This window comes from Cotesia glomerata, linkage group LG2 (assembly GCF_020080835.1).
Source record: "Cotesia glomerata isolate CgM1 linkage group LG2, MPM_Cglom_v2.3, whole genome shotgun sequence".
In the NCBI taxonomy this organism is placed as follows: Eukaryota; Metazoa; Arthropoda; class Insecta; order Hymenoptera; family Braconidae; genus Cotesia; species Cotesia glomerata.
In genome coordinates this window covers 3,077,915-3,094,555 of record NC_058159.1, presented here as the reverse complement: position 1 = coordinate 3,094,555, position 16,641 = coordinate 3,077,915, and the positions used below count along the sequence as shown (strand labels likewise).

The 16,641-nt window shown below is 36.0% G+C and overlaps 1 protein-coding gene across 2 annotated transcripts; it reads right to left on the bottom strand.

Moving 5' to 3' along the window:
- Positions 1-12,938: 12,938 nt before the first annotated feature.
- On the bottom strand, positions 12,939-16,537 carry LOC123260064. Of its 2 annotated transcripts, none has more exons than XM_044720988.1 (2): positions 15,894-16,537; positions 12,939-14,896 (listed from the first exon to the last, which is right to left on the bottom strand). In XM_044720988.1, the coding sequence occupies exon 2, from the start codon at positions 14,885-14,887 to the stop codon at positions 13,304-13,306; it is 1,584 nt and encodes a 527-aa protein (XP_044576923.1). In that variant the 5' UTR covers positions 14,888-14,896; positions 15,894-16,537; the 3' UTR covers positions 12,939-13,303. The 2 variants fall into 2 exon arrangements, with proteins under 2 accessions (XP_044576923.1, XP_044576922.1); XM_044720987.1 differs by having other exon boundaries at positions 12,940-14,892; positions 15,890-16,537.
- Between the last annotated feature and the right edge of the window lie 104 nt (positions 16,538-16,641).

Genomic DNA, 16,641 nt, shown 5'->3' with positions numbered 1-16,641 from the left:
TAATAACAAAAATAAAAAAGTTAATGTAAAAAAATAATAGCAATATTAAATGGATCCCGATCCCTATGACCGTTTTCTAAGATCAGACAGTTTAGCCTGGGAGGCACCGGCCCATTTCCCGGACATAAATCACCGTGACGTGGTTGGTTGTTATGGCATTTTGAAGGTGGCCATTATCAACGACCCAACGCTATGTAATTAAGGTTTGAATAGAGCGAGACAATCATCTTGATGAGAATTATAAAATCGGTCTAGATATTTATTAAACAGTAATAAATATTTATTTGCTCGCACAAAAAATAAATTTTTAAAAAAATTCTACAGAATGACGGAATATTTTGGACGGTGAATTTCAGCCTTAAAAAATAATATTACAAGACAACCCTCGGTTTGACAGATGGACGTAGGGTTGGCCCGTGCGCATCCATACCAGGCAACCGCTAATTTACTCGGACAACCACAAAACCACAAAAATAATAACACCCCCTGGATATATGGGAGCCGCACAGATATTCCGGCTCATCCTCTGCTCAATCTAAGCTAAAAATTCCCGGCTACTCGAATGGAGAGTGGAGTAGAATGAAGAGAGCTCAATCGCATTAAAATTCGCCAATAACAATCTTTACCCGACCCTGTGATTAGTCGTGGATAAATCTCGACGCGGTAGCACAGGGGCCTTCCCTCTACACTCTGTATTCTACGTCTACTACATCGAGTGGTCTGTCCAGCCCATCCTAGACTCATTCTAGACAACGATTATGAGATTCCCTCGACGTGCTCGTGCAATTTAGCTAAGCCGTTTGGGGATAGGATTAAAAAGAGATCACCCAGACGACAGCTAGATAATTTACCTGACGGATTCCTATCTCGACACCTGGCAGTTCGTTTTTATTATAAAAATTTTTTGTTTCTTCTATTTTATTGCCTTTTAAATTTATTTAATGTCAGTTATTATCGGAAGTTTAATGACTAGAGTGTAATTCAGTCTATTCTAAAATTTATTTTTATTTATTGTTTATGCTAATGGAAATAATTTTATGCATCAATAGATGATGCAATTAGATAATATTTTTATAAAAAAATATGATAATTAACATTAACAAATTGTTCTATCAATGCAGAGATAAATAATACACATTTTTATAGAGGAAAATAATAAACAAGATCGCGAGAGTTTGAACTCAAATATTTGTCGAAAAAAAAAAGATATTTATATTGACATTAGATAAGCTTGTATTGAAAAAATAAATTTTACTTTATTACCAATAGTTCGTAACTCGAGACTAAAAAAAAAAAAAAAAAAAACTCGGAAATAAAGATAAAAAGGGTAGAGTTAGGTAAGAGGTAGAGGAGTTTGTCAGCACGAGGCAAATGAAATTGTATTAAAGTTTCACCTCGTAGTCCCTGTTTTGCTAGCTCTTCCCTCGAAGCTTCAGGATCCCCTTTCCACGGTATTCCTTTTTCCAGTTTTATCTCTCTTGACTCGACTCCTCATCATTCAGTCTTGCTCTTTTCAGCCCATTTGGTTTCTTTCCTGGCATTCTCTATCCTATCCGCCGACACCCTCATCGCCACGAGAAAACGGTTGAGATATTAAACTTGTCGCTTTAACGCAAAATGAAGGTAAGGGAGGTTGTGGCGGAACTCCCTCGCAATAAAGTCCCATGTATAAACAAAACCGATGTACAGTATCCTTGCAAACGAGCCGAGGACGTTTTTCGCGACTTTATATCGCGTTACTGTTCATGCCAAGGATTTTTATCTCAATCCCAAACAAGATTACTTTAATAATTGACGAACAACTTTATAAGCTGCACTGTTTTTTATTTTTTCATTTTTCCCCAGATTTATCATATCATATCACATCATATTTTATTTTTTTTTTCCACGTGAAAGGTTTTACGCTTAATTTTATACTTTTAGTCTACGATGTTTCGGTTGAAGCGCAAACGGTTGAAATTAAAATGAGTTACGGGGTAAAGTGCAGTCCTCATTGCTCGCTACGTATTCTTAAGTACACTGCAGAGATATATGTCGGTATATAAAGGATAAGAATATTAGAGGGAAGAACAGGTCTCGCTAACGGACACCTCGGCTGCCAATTTGCTGAACGCACGCAACGAGACGGTCATATTTTATTTACGATATAATTGAGATATATTGAAACGCGAGATACAGACTAAGACGTCCAACTGTGTTTCTGGTTCCGAGCACTTTGGCCTTTGTTGTTTAATTCTATAAAATGTCTACGGTTTTTGATCATTAAAAATTTATTTTAAAAAAAGTTTACTCATTAATTACTAAACTGAAAAAAAATTGACTTGATTCAAGAGAAAAACTCAATCAAAAAATTTTTTTAGGTTTTACTTAATTCAAAAATTTTTTGCCTTAGTTCAAAATTATAGAAAGTAAGAAAAGTCTCGCAAGTAGATGAGCCGTGCAGTAAATTTAGACCTGCGAAAAAATTGCTAGGAGGATTTAAAGTGCTTACGTCGGCGATTTTTTGACGAGCTTTCTGTATACACCAGGAGTGTAAGTAGTAGCAGTAGTCGTAGCTGTAGCATAGAGGATGTAAAGAAGAAGAAGGGTACTAATGAAATTCGCTGGCGCGATGAGAAGTGCTCCCTAAGGACGAACTTTTTATTTCTGCACCAAGAAGGTTCTTTTCTCAGAGTTATTCTCATTGAGTTTAAAAAAAATCGTGGCTCTCCCTGTATCAACCGATTGCCTAATTACTTCGCACTTTACCACCTTCCCAATAAACAAACCAAACAGCAAAACAACAATCAATTTACTTTACTTTACTTTTATTTATTCAGTCTATTTCGCAAAGAGAAAATAATCGCATGAATAAATAACACGTTTCTAGCTATGTGACGCAGTTGTTTCCCGAAGGAAATTAGAAACATCTCGCCTCCCACCCTCGCGATATTCACTCGCTTCTCCAGTCACAAATGTAATATTCAAGAAATAATCCAGCTCTAAACTTTTTTATTTTATTGCCGTATCCATGAGACAAACTGTTTAAATTATTATTTTATTATTAAGCTTCTACAGTCTTGAGATTAAATCGGGATATTGGCTTTTCGATCACAAAAATTTTCATCAGTAACAAAATATCTTTTATTTTTCTGCACATATGTGAAAATATGTCTATTTTATTTTTTACAAAAAAATGTTTGCTGCGAGCGTGTATATACAAACGTCAGCCAATAAACAGAAAATCAACTTGACGACGTCCAAGGCAATTTATTTTTTTGCTCGTCTTAGCGACTCGCAAATCATTTTGCCCATTAGACCACGTGGGTGGAGATATCGGGCTTGAAAAAGGGCAAAGAGACAAGCAGGGTATAGGGAGAATTCGTGGCCTCTATACACTATATACACTCTTAGTGTTAGTACTAGTGTGGCTCCAACATCAACATCAACAATAACAATACACATTAAAAACCCAATGGTACCTTCACTGAGAAAGATCCAACGTGAGCATCAGCATGGATATGAGTCCAATGATGCACATGTGAGCCAAAGTGAGCAAGACAAGGGCCTCATACAGACTCACTGTATATATATATATATATCCCTTATAGCTGGAGATCTCTGTCCAGTCCAAGTCTATACTCTTCCTCTCAACTTTATTCTTCACTTGGCTCCCATACACGCCCGCGCACTCATACTCATCGTCGCCGGATAATGGAGTGGGCGGATACGCCAAGATACCAACTGATGGCACAGCATACGGACAGGAACCTGAGGTCCAACAACGAACTGCCAACGAGAACCGCCACTCAAGACTGGACCATTAAATTCTTACCATCCCGAGTCAAAGAGTTGTTATATATTTTTATCTCGACATAACAATTCTATCCTAAGTTGTTGTATGTTAAGACATAAATATACATTCAACGTTAAGTGTCAAACATTCAGTTGGACTTGATCCTTGATATCACTTGTATTGGTCTTTGATAGGACTTCAAGGCATTTGAGTTCCTTGACGACCTCCAATCGTGTCAACCCTCGCGACAGAGGAGGACCTCCCTTGTCGCAAGGACCCTCATTGGTTCGAAAATTTTAATAACCCCCTCACGGATAGGCCGCTGGATTACGCATGTCCAAAGGAGTTTAGATGTCACCGGCGTGCGCGACACGCGACTCGACATCCACTGGTCGAAGAAGCACACCTATCTCCTCACCTATAATCCCTTTTTGTCCCCAACTTCCAATCGCGCAGGCTCCAAAAGAAATCTTTCATGTGGATTACTATTTATAAAAAATTCAAATCATAATTTTTAATCAAACAAAACAATTGTATATTTATTAGGCTTTTTTCATTTGAAATTTTGAATGACAATTATTTGTTATTTAATGAATAATTTTTTATCAAAACTTTATCAAGTATTGTCAACAGAAATAATTAAAAAATACAGAAATTATTTTTCAAACTTAGAGATTAGTAAATTTAATTATAAGGTTAAATTTAGACTATTTATAATTTATTAATTTAAATGAACTATTGAAAATCAAATAATTATCGTCCAAATTTTCCTGTTAACTATTATTGAAATTTAAGAAGATAAACATGAACCAACATAACTTAATTAAATAGAAAGTATGAACATATGATTAGTCTGGTCTTCACATTCTGAACTTTTATCATCATTAAAGATAATTAAACTTGATATATACTTATAGGTATAATGAAATTGTTGGCTAGCAAAATGTATCAAAACTTAAAAAAAAAGGATTTACAATATGATTAATGATAGAAAACTGTCTAGAGAAATGCTCAGGAGTGAAAGGATGATATTTTAGCCATCTCCGAAGATGACGTTGAGATCAATAGACTTGAGAGTGAGTGATAAAGATTTCTCATGTGAACACATATATTTCTTGCACTCACATAAGACGTATCATTGTAGCCGGAGGATCGGTAACGCGTCTCGTGGGACCAAACGAAAGATGGATCTGCGAATAGATCTGGGTGTGATGGCTCGGTCTATATATAGAGTTCGAGTATGGCAATCGCAGAAGAGTCTGTACAGACGAAAAAAAAAAGAGACACAAGTAAAGACCAAGACTAAGATTCGTTGGTGAGCCAAATAAACGAGTGCCAGTGCCTGTGTATGAGGGCGAACTCGCGGAGCAAAAGCGGCAAGAGGCAAGACGAGGTGGATGAGGTGACCCCGGGACTATACGGCAGTCGCCGGAAGATCGATACTGAAGAGGCGCGCGGCGGCTCCTGTCTCCGTACTCCGTACTCCGGGCTGCCATTGGTCATAGAGCTGCAGCAGCTAGACGCTCCTTGCCTCACCCTTACCACCCTCAACTTTATCCTCATCCTCATCCTTATCCTCATCCTCATCCTCATCCTTCCACCCCCAAGCGAGCAACCAAGAGTCCTCACTACTCTCGACCATCGTTCTATATCTCTCCTCTCATCCCTCGCTTTCCACCCCTTCACTTCCTACCTCAGTTCGTCCTCAACGTCGTCGTTACAATCCCGCCCATGCACTCTAAAAGTACCTCTCTGCTTTCAGATTTACGTTATTTTTAACGCTAACTTTAAATAGTGGAAAATTTGAAAAAATATATTTTATAAGCTTAAAAAACTATACAACTTTTTTTGCTTTTTATTAAAAACCAACCCTCAAAATTTTCGTTTAAATAATAGAGGTTTAAAGCTTTGAAGGTAAAGAAACACAAAAAATTTATCAAGTTATAGAAATGTTATATAAGGGTGATTCTCTGTAAAGACGTCTTAAATCTGTACAAAATTGTCTGATCAAATTATTTTTGATTTTAATAGAAAAAAAATTAATAAGGGCTACAAAACTATCAGCTTAATCATAATAAATGAACACTCGATTTAATTTTTGCTTTTTCGATATTTGTGTATCTTTTGCCATATAACATGACAGGGGACTGTTTGCCAGGGAACTGTTTTTTTTTATTAAATTGAGAAAAATCAAGCAAACTACTTCAATGCATTCAACTTTTCAAGTTCTCAATGAATGTTTACGTTAATTAGAATAATATTAAGAATTATGGATCCAATTTTATAAATAAATTATAAATAAAAATAGTTGCCAGGGAATTGAGTTTTTAAGTGGCCCAGACACATATTTCTAGCACAAACGGTGCTTTGACACTAAATAAAATAGCAATAAAGCGCTAACAGCCCTATGGTTATTAACTTGGCTAGTTAGATCCTTATAAACCTTACAAAAGGTAAAATAACACGCTGGATTTTTTTTTTGGCTTTGAACTTCTGGCAGGGGGCTGTTCTTAAAATGCCTGGGACAAACTTTGGTTTAATGAATTTAATGAAACAAATTAATTTTCGGTACTTTTTATTGAAGAAGATTGTTAGTTATCTAATTAAGTTTATAAACATTATGGACCAAATTATATATTATGGACGAATAACTTAAAATTTTATCTTAACGTTTTAATTTTGGGAGTGGGACAGCCCAGGAGACTGTTATTTCGGTGGTTTACGAATTTATAGCAAAAAAACCAAAATTTATTTCATTTTAGTTTTCAATGCTCCAAATAGAAATGTTTTTTTACTTTCGTAATAAATTTGTTTTAGTAACAAAATAACAATTTTTCTAATAAAAAAATGCCTGGGACAGCAAAAAACATCCTTACAGAGAATCACCCATAAACAAAAGTATGCTTTATTTCTAACTTCAATAATGACGAGATGAATTTTCTTACTCGAATCAAGTGAAGCAAAAAAACGCAATACCAGTGACTAAGTCCATGTGGAAACGCAGAAGTTGATGGCAAAATAATGACAAAAGATCATAGGAGTTGATATGATGTGAAAAGAGACATGTGTGCCGGTATGCAGGAGATAACATTGTCCCGATTCTTATTATGGAAGCGAGACAACCGTATTATATGCACATAGATAAAATGAAACGGAACACTCCCACGATGACTGTCAACGGTGAAGAAATAAATAGAGAATGAGAATAGAATAAGAGGGAGCAGGGAAGAAATTAAAACCCGGGATAGGATGGAATAAACGTTATCCAACATGCAGCGAGTTAGTAAGTAGAAGAATAACTAAATAACGTTTTCCCGTTGATGAGGACAACTACCATACCATGGACTAACAACTGGGTGTCTCGTATCTCGTATGTCTTGTTACCTTTGGTATTTTATATTATCCTCTCTCATTTCCTCACTCTGTGTCTTATATTAGCTTCTAAAGGCACCAGCAGCTAGCTCACCGGTTATTCTCGTGCCATGCCTTATACCCTTGCCTCGGAAGTTGCTTCTGAATATGGATGAACTTCTTGAGTCAACGGACACACTCTCATGCTCACGGGCGGAGACATAATTGCCTTAATTAACGCTAATATGTTAAATCGCGACGGTTTCCCTTTGTCCAAGACCCCTGTACTGGAATTCGTCCATCACTGAGAGTTTTAGTGTGGAAGAATTCACCCGCGATTTATATATATATTTATATTACATATATGACGAGTACAAAAAGACATTCTTTTCTTCAACTATTTCTTGCTCCGTGTACAGAAGACATTTTTACTTTATTTATATTATAAATCGGGTTGTAAACAAGACAGCAATTCACTGAAGAAATATTAAGTGAGAGCTAATGTATGAAATGTACATACATGGTCGATGAATTAATCCGAGTCATAGTTGGAGTCAGTCAACGTCATAAGCCCGCTGAAAGTCGTGAATACGAGGATAAGAAGTGAGTTCTGGACTCAGTCGGTTCTCCTCTTTCTTACATTCAACATTGTATTGTATATATTTATATTATGTTATGTTATATGTTATAGAGTGTAGAGCTGAGAGGGTACCTCGAACTGCGTTGGGGAATGCAGATACATAAATTCATGAGCGTAGTAACAACCCAGTGACGCCACGCTAGCTTCCGTGCCGGTGTGGCCGCGCGCCGTGGCGGCAATCGTCGTATTCATGAACCGACACGGTAATTAGGGACACTAGCTACTCGCCTCGCAACCGGAAGTCGACTCAAGAATCCTCCCCTCACTCAAGGAGCTACGCGGGGAGAATATTCGCCGGAACCACTTATGCATTCCGTTTCGTCTGTAAGAAAACTGCTCTGACTTACAATTTACAATTGCGATTTCAGTTCCTGACCAATTTGAATCAAAGATATGCTTCGATATTTTTTTGACCTTATGCTATTTTGCAATTTTTTTCATGAAAAAATTTTCAGGATCATAACAAAAAATCCATTGTTTTTCCTGTATTTACTAATATTTCGGGCAACATTTACAACTTTCTTCTATCGGAAAAAATCTAATTAGGATTATTACGAAAATTTAAAAATAAAAATACCTAAATTGGTTTGGTTTTTACTAGCTATTACTCGCCCGCTCCGCTGGGCGCTTTATAGAATTACATTTTTAGGTCTAAAACTTGAAATTTAATTAGAGTATTGTTTTGATTCGCACAGATTCTCCATTCTATCGAATTGGCATGCACTTTTTATCCATATAATTATTCTAGCTAATATTCATTGTAACTTTCAATGTGCAATCATTATAACATTTCCGTGTCTTTCTTACAAAAATGAATAATAATTGATATGAAAAAAAAAATTTTTTAATGAGCATTGAAAGTTTCAGTTAAAGAAATTGCAGGTCTCATAAGTGAAGAAATCTGCCTAGTATATAAAAATAATCAATAGAATTAAAAAATTTATTTTAAACAAATGACAATTGAATAGAATAAATTTAGTTACAATAAAAATTCACTATTTCTAAGTCAAAAAAATATAGGCTCCGGATAAGTAATCACCACCATATCATATACTAAAACCTTCTCCGAAACACGCTGCATCTTATGGTATAAGTATTATTCCGATCGGTTCAGTAGTTTTCGCAGTATAACCGGACAAAAAAAACCGGCCCTCCATTTATTAGTATAGATTTATATCAATGGAAAACTAGATAAATAAAAATCACTCGTTAAAGTGTAAAGACCAAATAAATACAAGACACATTACCCGAGGTAGTAAGCCAATTATATTCGTGTGGCTTGACCCAGAGGCAATGATACCCTAGGCTCTGCATAATTTCGTAGCTAGTTGTAAGGTACGAGGGATTTTTAATGAAGATATAACCGACGCGAGACATCTTTACGTCCGTGGATCTGCGTAAGTACCGAGTACCGCTATCCGTCGAATAAAATCATCGCGTAATATAAATATTATTTGAATAATAAATAATATATTAAAGTACAAAGAAACAAAGAAATTTATAAATGCAAATATATAAATAAATAAATAAGGATTTTTTATTATCAATTATAACTGTAAGCCCTGGACTTAAATCAAACTATAAATAATAATGGGAGTAATAAAGTGAAATAATAATTAGTAATCCCCACAATTATCGCAAAACAATTGCCAAAGTGTATTGATGCAAAGGAAACAATGACGACTTAATGGTATAGTTTAATTGTTTAATTGTCAGAGAACTAAACAAAGCTTAAATTTATTTATTAAAGAGAGAATCGCATTACTCACGGAAGTGAATCAAATAAATAAAATAAAAGTATATATAACATATATACCACGCCCGCAATCTGCAATTCGCTTGATTTCCGAGTGCAGCTACAGGTATTTATACACACATTGTATTATAATCCTATTACGGATATAATTTCTTTCGTGGCAGATTTTAAATATTTCCCGCGGGTTTTTTAATATTTTTATTCATCACCTTATTCTCTCGGTGATGTACGAATTCCACTTAAATAATACGCACATCATTGCGGTGTCGATCAAAAATTATCCATGTATATTTATAAAATATCGCATACAATAGAATGCTGTTATGTATAATAGCAAGAATTTTATTTAAAAGGTTGTCGAGACGCGCGAAAGCACCTAAAATTACCCGTAACGTATTTTTCCATTAGGCGAAATGTGTCCGGGTTAAGTTTTTGTAAATTATGGGTCTTACTTATCGTGTACAAGAGCACCGACGAGAGGTCGAGAGCCCAGGTTTTTAAAATAAAAATTACCTTCGAGACCTTACATAAAATATTGCTAAATAAATGTTTTTTTCTTATTTTTTTTCGGGTACATTAAAGACTTTTAAGACTTTGAACGCACTATACTTTTTACGCTGTACCAAAAGAGTCATCCGAGTAATTTAATGATAATAAAAAAGCAAAATCTGATGATAGAGGCCCGGGGTTAACGAGGCGGTCCCAGGGGATGCATCAAACGTGGCAAGGGAGGAAAAAACCGTCGAACTATAGACCCATTAAAAGTTGGCGACCTGGGGTGTCCTGACGGTAATCGTGGGAGCCAGAAGGGGCTACCATCTCTTTGCTCCTAACTTGTAAGTGAGCTGCAAATGTCGTTAGGGTACACTGGAGTTGTCTAAGAAAAAAAAAAATATAAATTACATCGTTCATGTACTTTTGGGGTGATTAGCGTTTTTAATATCACGCCGGGTGTCTTTTAATTTCCCAGTCCCGGCCAGAAAAAAAAATTTTTTCTCTTAATGCAATCTAAACATTAATAATAAAATAAAAAATACATTTAGCAGACCTAAAAGGATTCGTCAATAATTTTTTACAATTATTGCGCCGCTGAAGGGTTGATGAGAAATTTAAAAAAAAAAAAAAATAAACCAGTCTTGTCGATGGAAATTACATAATCATACTGATAATAAATCACGGTGACATTTATCTCAATTTAACGATTACTTAATTATTTTCTTGGCATTTGAAGAAGATGTACTTATTACCTGAAATAAAAGTCCCGAGGTAAGCGCGATGGGACAAAAAAGCGTTCTTTGTTTTTGCCTTGCAGAGACAGAGCACGAGAGAAAGATATCGAGGACATTGCTGGTGCATGGGCACAAAATAAACGCGAGCCCCTTTTGCGGTAAGTGTATCTAATTAGCCCGACGTTTACGTCAACGTTTACAATGATTTACAACGAAATTATGCCATGGACCTCGGTCGTAGCTCGAGCAGAAAGAGTAAAGAGCCGCGGCAAACTTGGCTAAAAACTACGAGACCATTTGGTCATTTATCATACAACGGGCGTCCCGACGATGCCCCGAGGGTGCAGATAGTAGAAAAGAAAAGAGAAAAGATGAGGAGGAATATTATCCATTGCCCAGGCTAATCGCGTTCGAGACTAGCCTATCTTCCTCATCCTCGTCTTCTGAGTCTGTCTCCTGCATAGTAAGCCAGGGCTAGAACTTGGATCATCCTTAATAATTTAGCATCTCTCGTTTTCTGAGAGAGTTCTGGAGATCACGGTGTAGGGTTCTACGCCGCAGTTGGATAAATGACTCGCGTATGAATTTACGGTCTTATGAATTATTGGTGACGTGTCGATCGTGAGCCAAGCATTTCATGCAACACATTTACCATCTTGACACATCGTAAAATTGATATTTTTATTTATAAATATGAATTATGCGATCGTCTAAAAGGGCTGCAATTATGATTACAATGATGATGATCGGATCAATGGAACCAAGAGGAAATCCAAACAGGTGCTGGGTCATCTGGATAAGACCAGTTCGAGGACCGTGTGACCAAGACGGTACACAATTATTTGGTAAGGACAAGAGAGAGCATCAGGATTCGATACTAAGGGAAGATTGTATTAATGTAATATATATGTGTAGTGTGGCCAAACGAGCGCTATACTATATTATATAAAGCAACACCTACGTGTCTCGATACACACATAACGCCTCCAAATTACAGAGCTCAGGTCCATCCATCACTGGAGGGTCCCATACAACGGACCCAGGAGAGGTCCTCGGTAGAAACGCCCCGGCGTTTAAGTCGTTAGCAATTTCCTGCACGGGACTATTTTTTTGGGCCCAAATTCCATATGGCCCTTGCCGTATTCCATAATACTTAATATAAAATATACTACGGCTGTTGGTTGTTGTCGTCTTTCTCTGATATTCAGCTCGACTGTAATCGACGGGTAATCGAGTAAATCGATCGCTCGATTGCTTTACCGTCATTTACTACCATTCATCCATTCGGGAGGAGAACTAATTCAAGAAGGAGACCGCATAATATACCGAGGATAATTCGGTTTTTTCATTTTTTTAGTATAAGAAAGAATGAAAGAGTTTGAGTGTGAGAGTTGTTGAGAGAATAGCCGGCAGGGAGAAGCAGTGAATGGGTTTGGAGTGGTGAAAAAGGTAGGATTGTTGCTGCTTTACGGATGGTATAAGCGAGTACTGGTAGACCGAGTGTTGTGGATGTTGATATTACAGTTGCGCATTGTTCTTGGGGAAGGTTAAATAGAAAAATTGAATATTTATTCCGAACACGGGATAATGAGTCCTTGCAAACTTGTTACAGCTCATTTTACCGACCTAAAACAGGCTACTTCAACAGTAATACGAAAAAAATAAATTTTCTGGAATTGGTCATTAGAAACAAATTTTTCGAGAGTTTCAAAACCTAATCTCTCTTATTATTTAAAAATGGGGATGTAACTTTTAAAAATTCTAATTTTATAAAAAAATAACTAAAGAATTAACTTTTCTGTCTATAAACCTCGTAGGAAATGCAAAAACAATTGAATGGGTATATAATAATCATTAGAAATAAATCTATTCGATTAGAAGTTTATTTTACTTTGGAAAGAGCTTTATTTTTTAGGATATAGTTTATTCTTACAGTTTTAATAAGATTTATAAATTGTTTACTTATTAAATCAACTCAGTGGTACAACAATATTTGATTACATTGTTTTATTGGAAATATCGACGTCTTATTAACAAATTTTTTTTGACATATTCTATTTATGCAAAAAACACAACAAATGAAAAAATTTTTATTTAAAAATCTAATCAATATTTATCCTTTGCATAATATTATTGTTTAAAGTACTTAAATAATATGTATTTAGACTATTGCTAAATAAAAATGTCAAAGAATCACCTCCTAAAAAATCTTGAGCTAAACAATTTATTAATTAAAACGTCGACATTGTTTAAACACATTCTTATAAATTTAAAAAAAACTACTTATTTTAATTCCAAGGTACAAAAAATATAGGATATAAATCAAAATATCAGTGATTAATGCTGAAATAAATAATCATTACTATTATTACTTAACAGACCATCCTAACATAAATGAATAATCAAGAGATTGAATCAATCTTGTCTCAAATATGTAATATTAAATCGCAGATAAAGAAACCAGAACCCCTATACCTCTCAAATCATCCCATTGTCACCATGATACCTCAAATTATCTAATAAATCAATAAATAAATAATAAATATCTAGTTTCAGTGTCTGGTTTCTCCACTGGGATCATTTCCATTGTCTTTGCGCTCTAGTCTCGCGCTGGGACGGAATCTGTCATAGTTCGGGTACTGCCCAAATACTTTTCTACCAGAAACTCTTTGATTATCCTTGACATTTATCTCAGTTCCGATTTGAACTGGCCAAGGTGCTTTGTCCTGTTCAACCCTAGCCTCGACTCCAGGAACTGGCTTCTTGGGATCTTCACGTTCTCGAGTTTCAGGAGCTTCTTTGTAGCTGGCGTGATCGAAATCTTGGTCCCGATAGCGATCTTCTTCCAATCTTTCATTAAAAGGAGCATAAGGATGATCTAAATAGCTGGATCTCTTCACATACGGGTCGTAAGAGTTGTAACGTTGATAATTTCGATACTGGTACCTGGTGTCATCTCGATCGATCATGCTGGGCATTCTTTTATGGTACCGATCGCGTGTAATCATTCCAACTGGAATCGAAGCTTTACTTACGCTGTCATAAGGTCTAGCATAAGTGCGAAGATCCACAGGCTTGCGGACGATTTCAGGAAGCGTTGCGTAGTATATTATCCTCTTGGGCTTCGGTGTTGGGCGATTCCGGTACATATCGTAGTCTTCAATGCGGTAACGATCCATAGAAAAAGCAGCAGGCTCATTAACTCCTCTAACGTAGTAATCTCTTTCTGTTCTGAAGTGATCTGGGTAGTAATAACCTCGGGAGTAAGGCGAATCAGGATCTCTTTCCCGAAGACTATTGCGATAAGGAGTTGCGTCATAGGACCTAGACATCGACAAGTCTCGAGTCATTGGTACGTCTCTGGGCAAAGGCAAATCCCGAGACTCTCTTCCTTCGAAATTTCTGCGATTTGCCGTGACAAAATCGACATGTGGAGCCTGATGACCTCGAGCAGATGATCTTGAAACTTCTTCATTTCCACTGGAAGTACTTTCATCTAAATCTGTGCGATGACGAAACTCAACCGCCAATGGTTGCTTGGACCAAGACTCCGAAGCACTCAGACGAGGTTCTCGTACATTTTTAGTAGCAGCAATCTTCTCCATTTGTTTTTCATCAACATCTCGACGTACGCGCAAATGTTTTTCTTCTCCAACAGAAATATTTTCCACCTCGTCGTCATTATCAGGACAGTAACCACGTTTTCTGCTAGTTCTTTGGGTTATCGATTTTTCCCAAGGACCTGGTAGCAATTCAACGTCTTTTCGTGAGTTCTTATTCACACCCTGAAAGATAGGGTGATCATAAATGACTTCTGGGCTGTAATAATCATTTTCCATGTCCTCGATCTCCTTAGCAACGCGATTCTCTCCAGACTCCTCAGCTGAAGTATCAATTTCCTCCCGATTTTTAACGGGCTCTTCTTGAATTTTAACCGGCGGTTGATTTTCGCGTGACGTCAATCGACCGATTCCACTGACACTCCTCACTTCAAAAGCCGACAAATCTAGCCGTGGCCATGTCGGATGTGTCGTAATTTCGGCGTTTGAATTTGGTGATATTTCCCAAGCTTTTCCCACTCCATCAGCTGAGCTGCTCACCAGTAGGCTAATCATAATTGCAATCAGTGCAATCATTATGCCTAGAATAAATTGAAAAAAACAATGAATATAATAAAATTTAATTTAATTAAATAATAATTACACGTGATACAGTAAAATAAAATTTATCACACCCATCAAGATAATTAAGTTTTAATAATCACTCATGCATAAATGTCACGACAATCTTTCTTTCACTTCAACATTCACGGTATACTAAATTAAACTCTACAATAGCTCCTAGTTTATTTGTTCGGTTGTGTCGCATTACCCTAACATAAACCGTGACAAATATCATTTCCCTAAACACTTCCGTGGCTTTTATGCAAAAGATCGACGAGCCTGAGATCCGGCTCTGACTTTCCGGTCACCGCGGGAACCAAAACAACTTGTTTGTTATAATTTCATTTTACCTGTCAAATCACACTCTACTTTTTATTTTTTATTTGAGACAACAATAATTATCGATCTCATGGTTTGTAAGCAAACCAACGGTAAGCTACTGCAATTTTAATCTACACTCTCAATGACAAACACAGATTAGAATGATAGCGGAACAAATCTTTGTAAGAATTTAGTAGCAACGTCCTACGATTGCTGTATATATATCTATATCTACTACTAAAGTTACCAGTTCCGGTATATTATAATCACAATATACAGTTACGTATAGTTCAATGTACTTCACAAATTCGCAATTAAACATTTAATTGGTTAATAACCTGGGAATCAGTGTGCGACACTTTAATTTCAAGTAAACGGCTCGCCTGCGCGATAGTAGAATTGCTTCTTTAATTAACGGACCGGTAATTTTATTTTACGGCGAAATTTTTAAGAATCTTTAAATCAATTTAATTTATAAATTTAATAATTTTTATTTATTAAAATGACTAATTTAAAATAAAATAAATCCGAGGGGTGTAGAAAAATTTTATGGAAAATTTGAATTGCAATGAAGTATAAGAATAGTTGCCAATGACTTGAACTAAATAAATATTTTTTAATTGTAAAGTTAAATAAATAAATAATGAAACTTACCCAATTGTGTCTATAACTTAAGTATAGTTGTAACTTTAAGTGTAATCGTTTAATAAAAAGGAGTATGTCCACCCCCGCGATGTGGCTTGGCTGAAGCAACAGTGATGACTGAAAGAACTGGTCACAATTCAGTACATACTTGCTCTGTAAAGTCACATCACACCGCGTCACCGTTTAAATAAACCAACGGTATAATAAAATTCACTACCCCCTACCACGCTAAAAAAACCCATTAAGTAGACACTTTACTGAATTACGAATAATATTAAATTTAATTTAGTACTTTACTCAATCCCGTACGCTGCTGATTATAGACTAAAAAGCTATCTTATAAAACTCAACGTTTCATATTTAACATCTAATGATCTGCGATAAATTACGCGCAATTTTATCGTGAATCACGAGATCCTCTTGAGATCATTAGACAATCCCGTTGCGTGGTATCTGATCTTCTTTAATAGGGCCCATAATCTTAAGATCTAGCAAAAAGTCTCACGTCCTTATAAATAAAAAATCCCGGAATCCGTTACGTTATCATTATCAAATTAATTAATTGCTTTGTTAATTTATCTTTAACAATAAGAAATAAAATTGATGTTACTTTTATGCTAATCAGGTTGATAGCAATCAGCACTGCGCACTTTGCTGGGAATCCTATTCAAATTCATATCAGTGCGGGAAACTCAGCGGTTGGTAAGAAAGAACAGTTCTCTTCCAAGCGCTCTCTAGATGGCGGGACGAGGTTATACAGC

What these genes read in the sequence shown, in the direction of transcription:
- LOC123260064 (XM_044720988.1), bottom strand. Translation starts at nt 14,887, where the DNA reads ATGATTGCACTGATTGCAATTATGATTAGCCTACTGGTGAGCAGCTCA.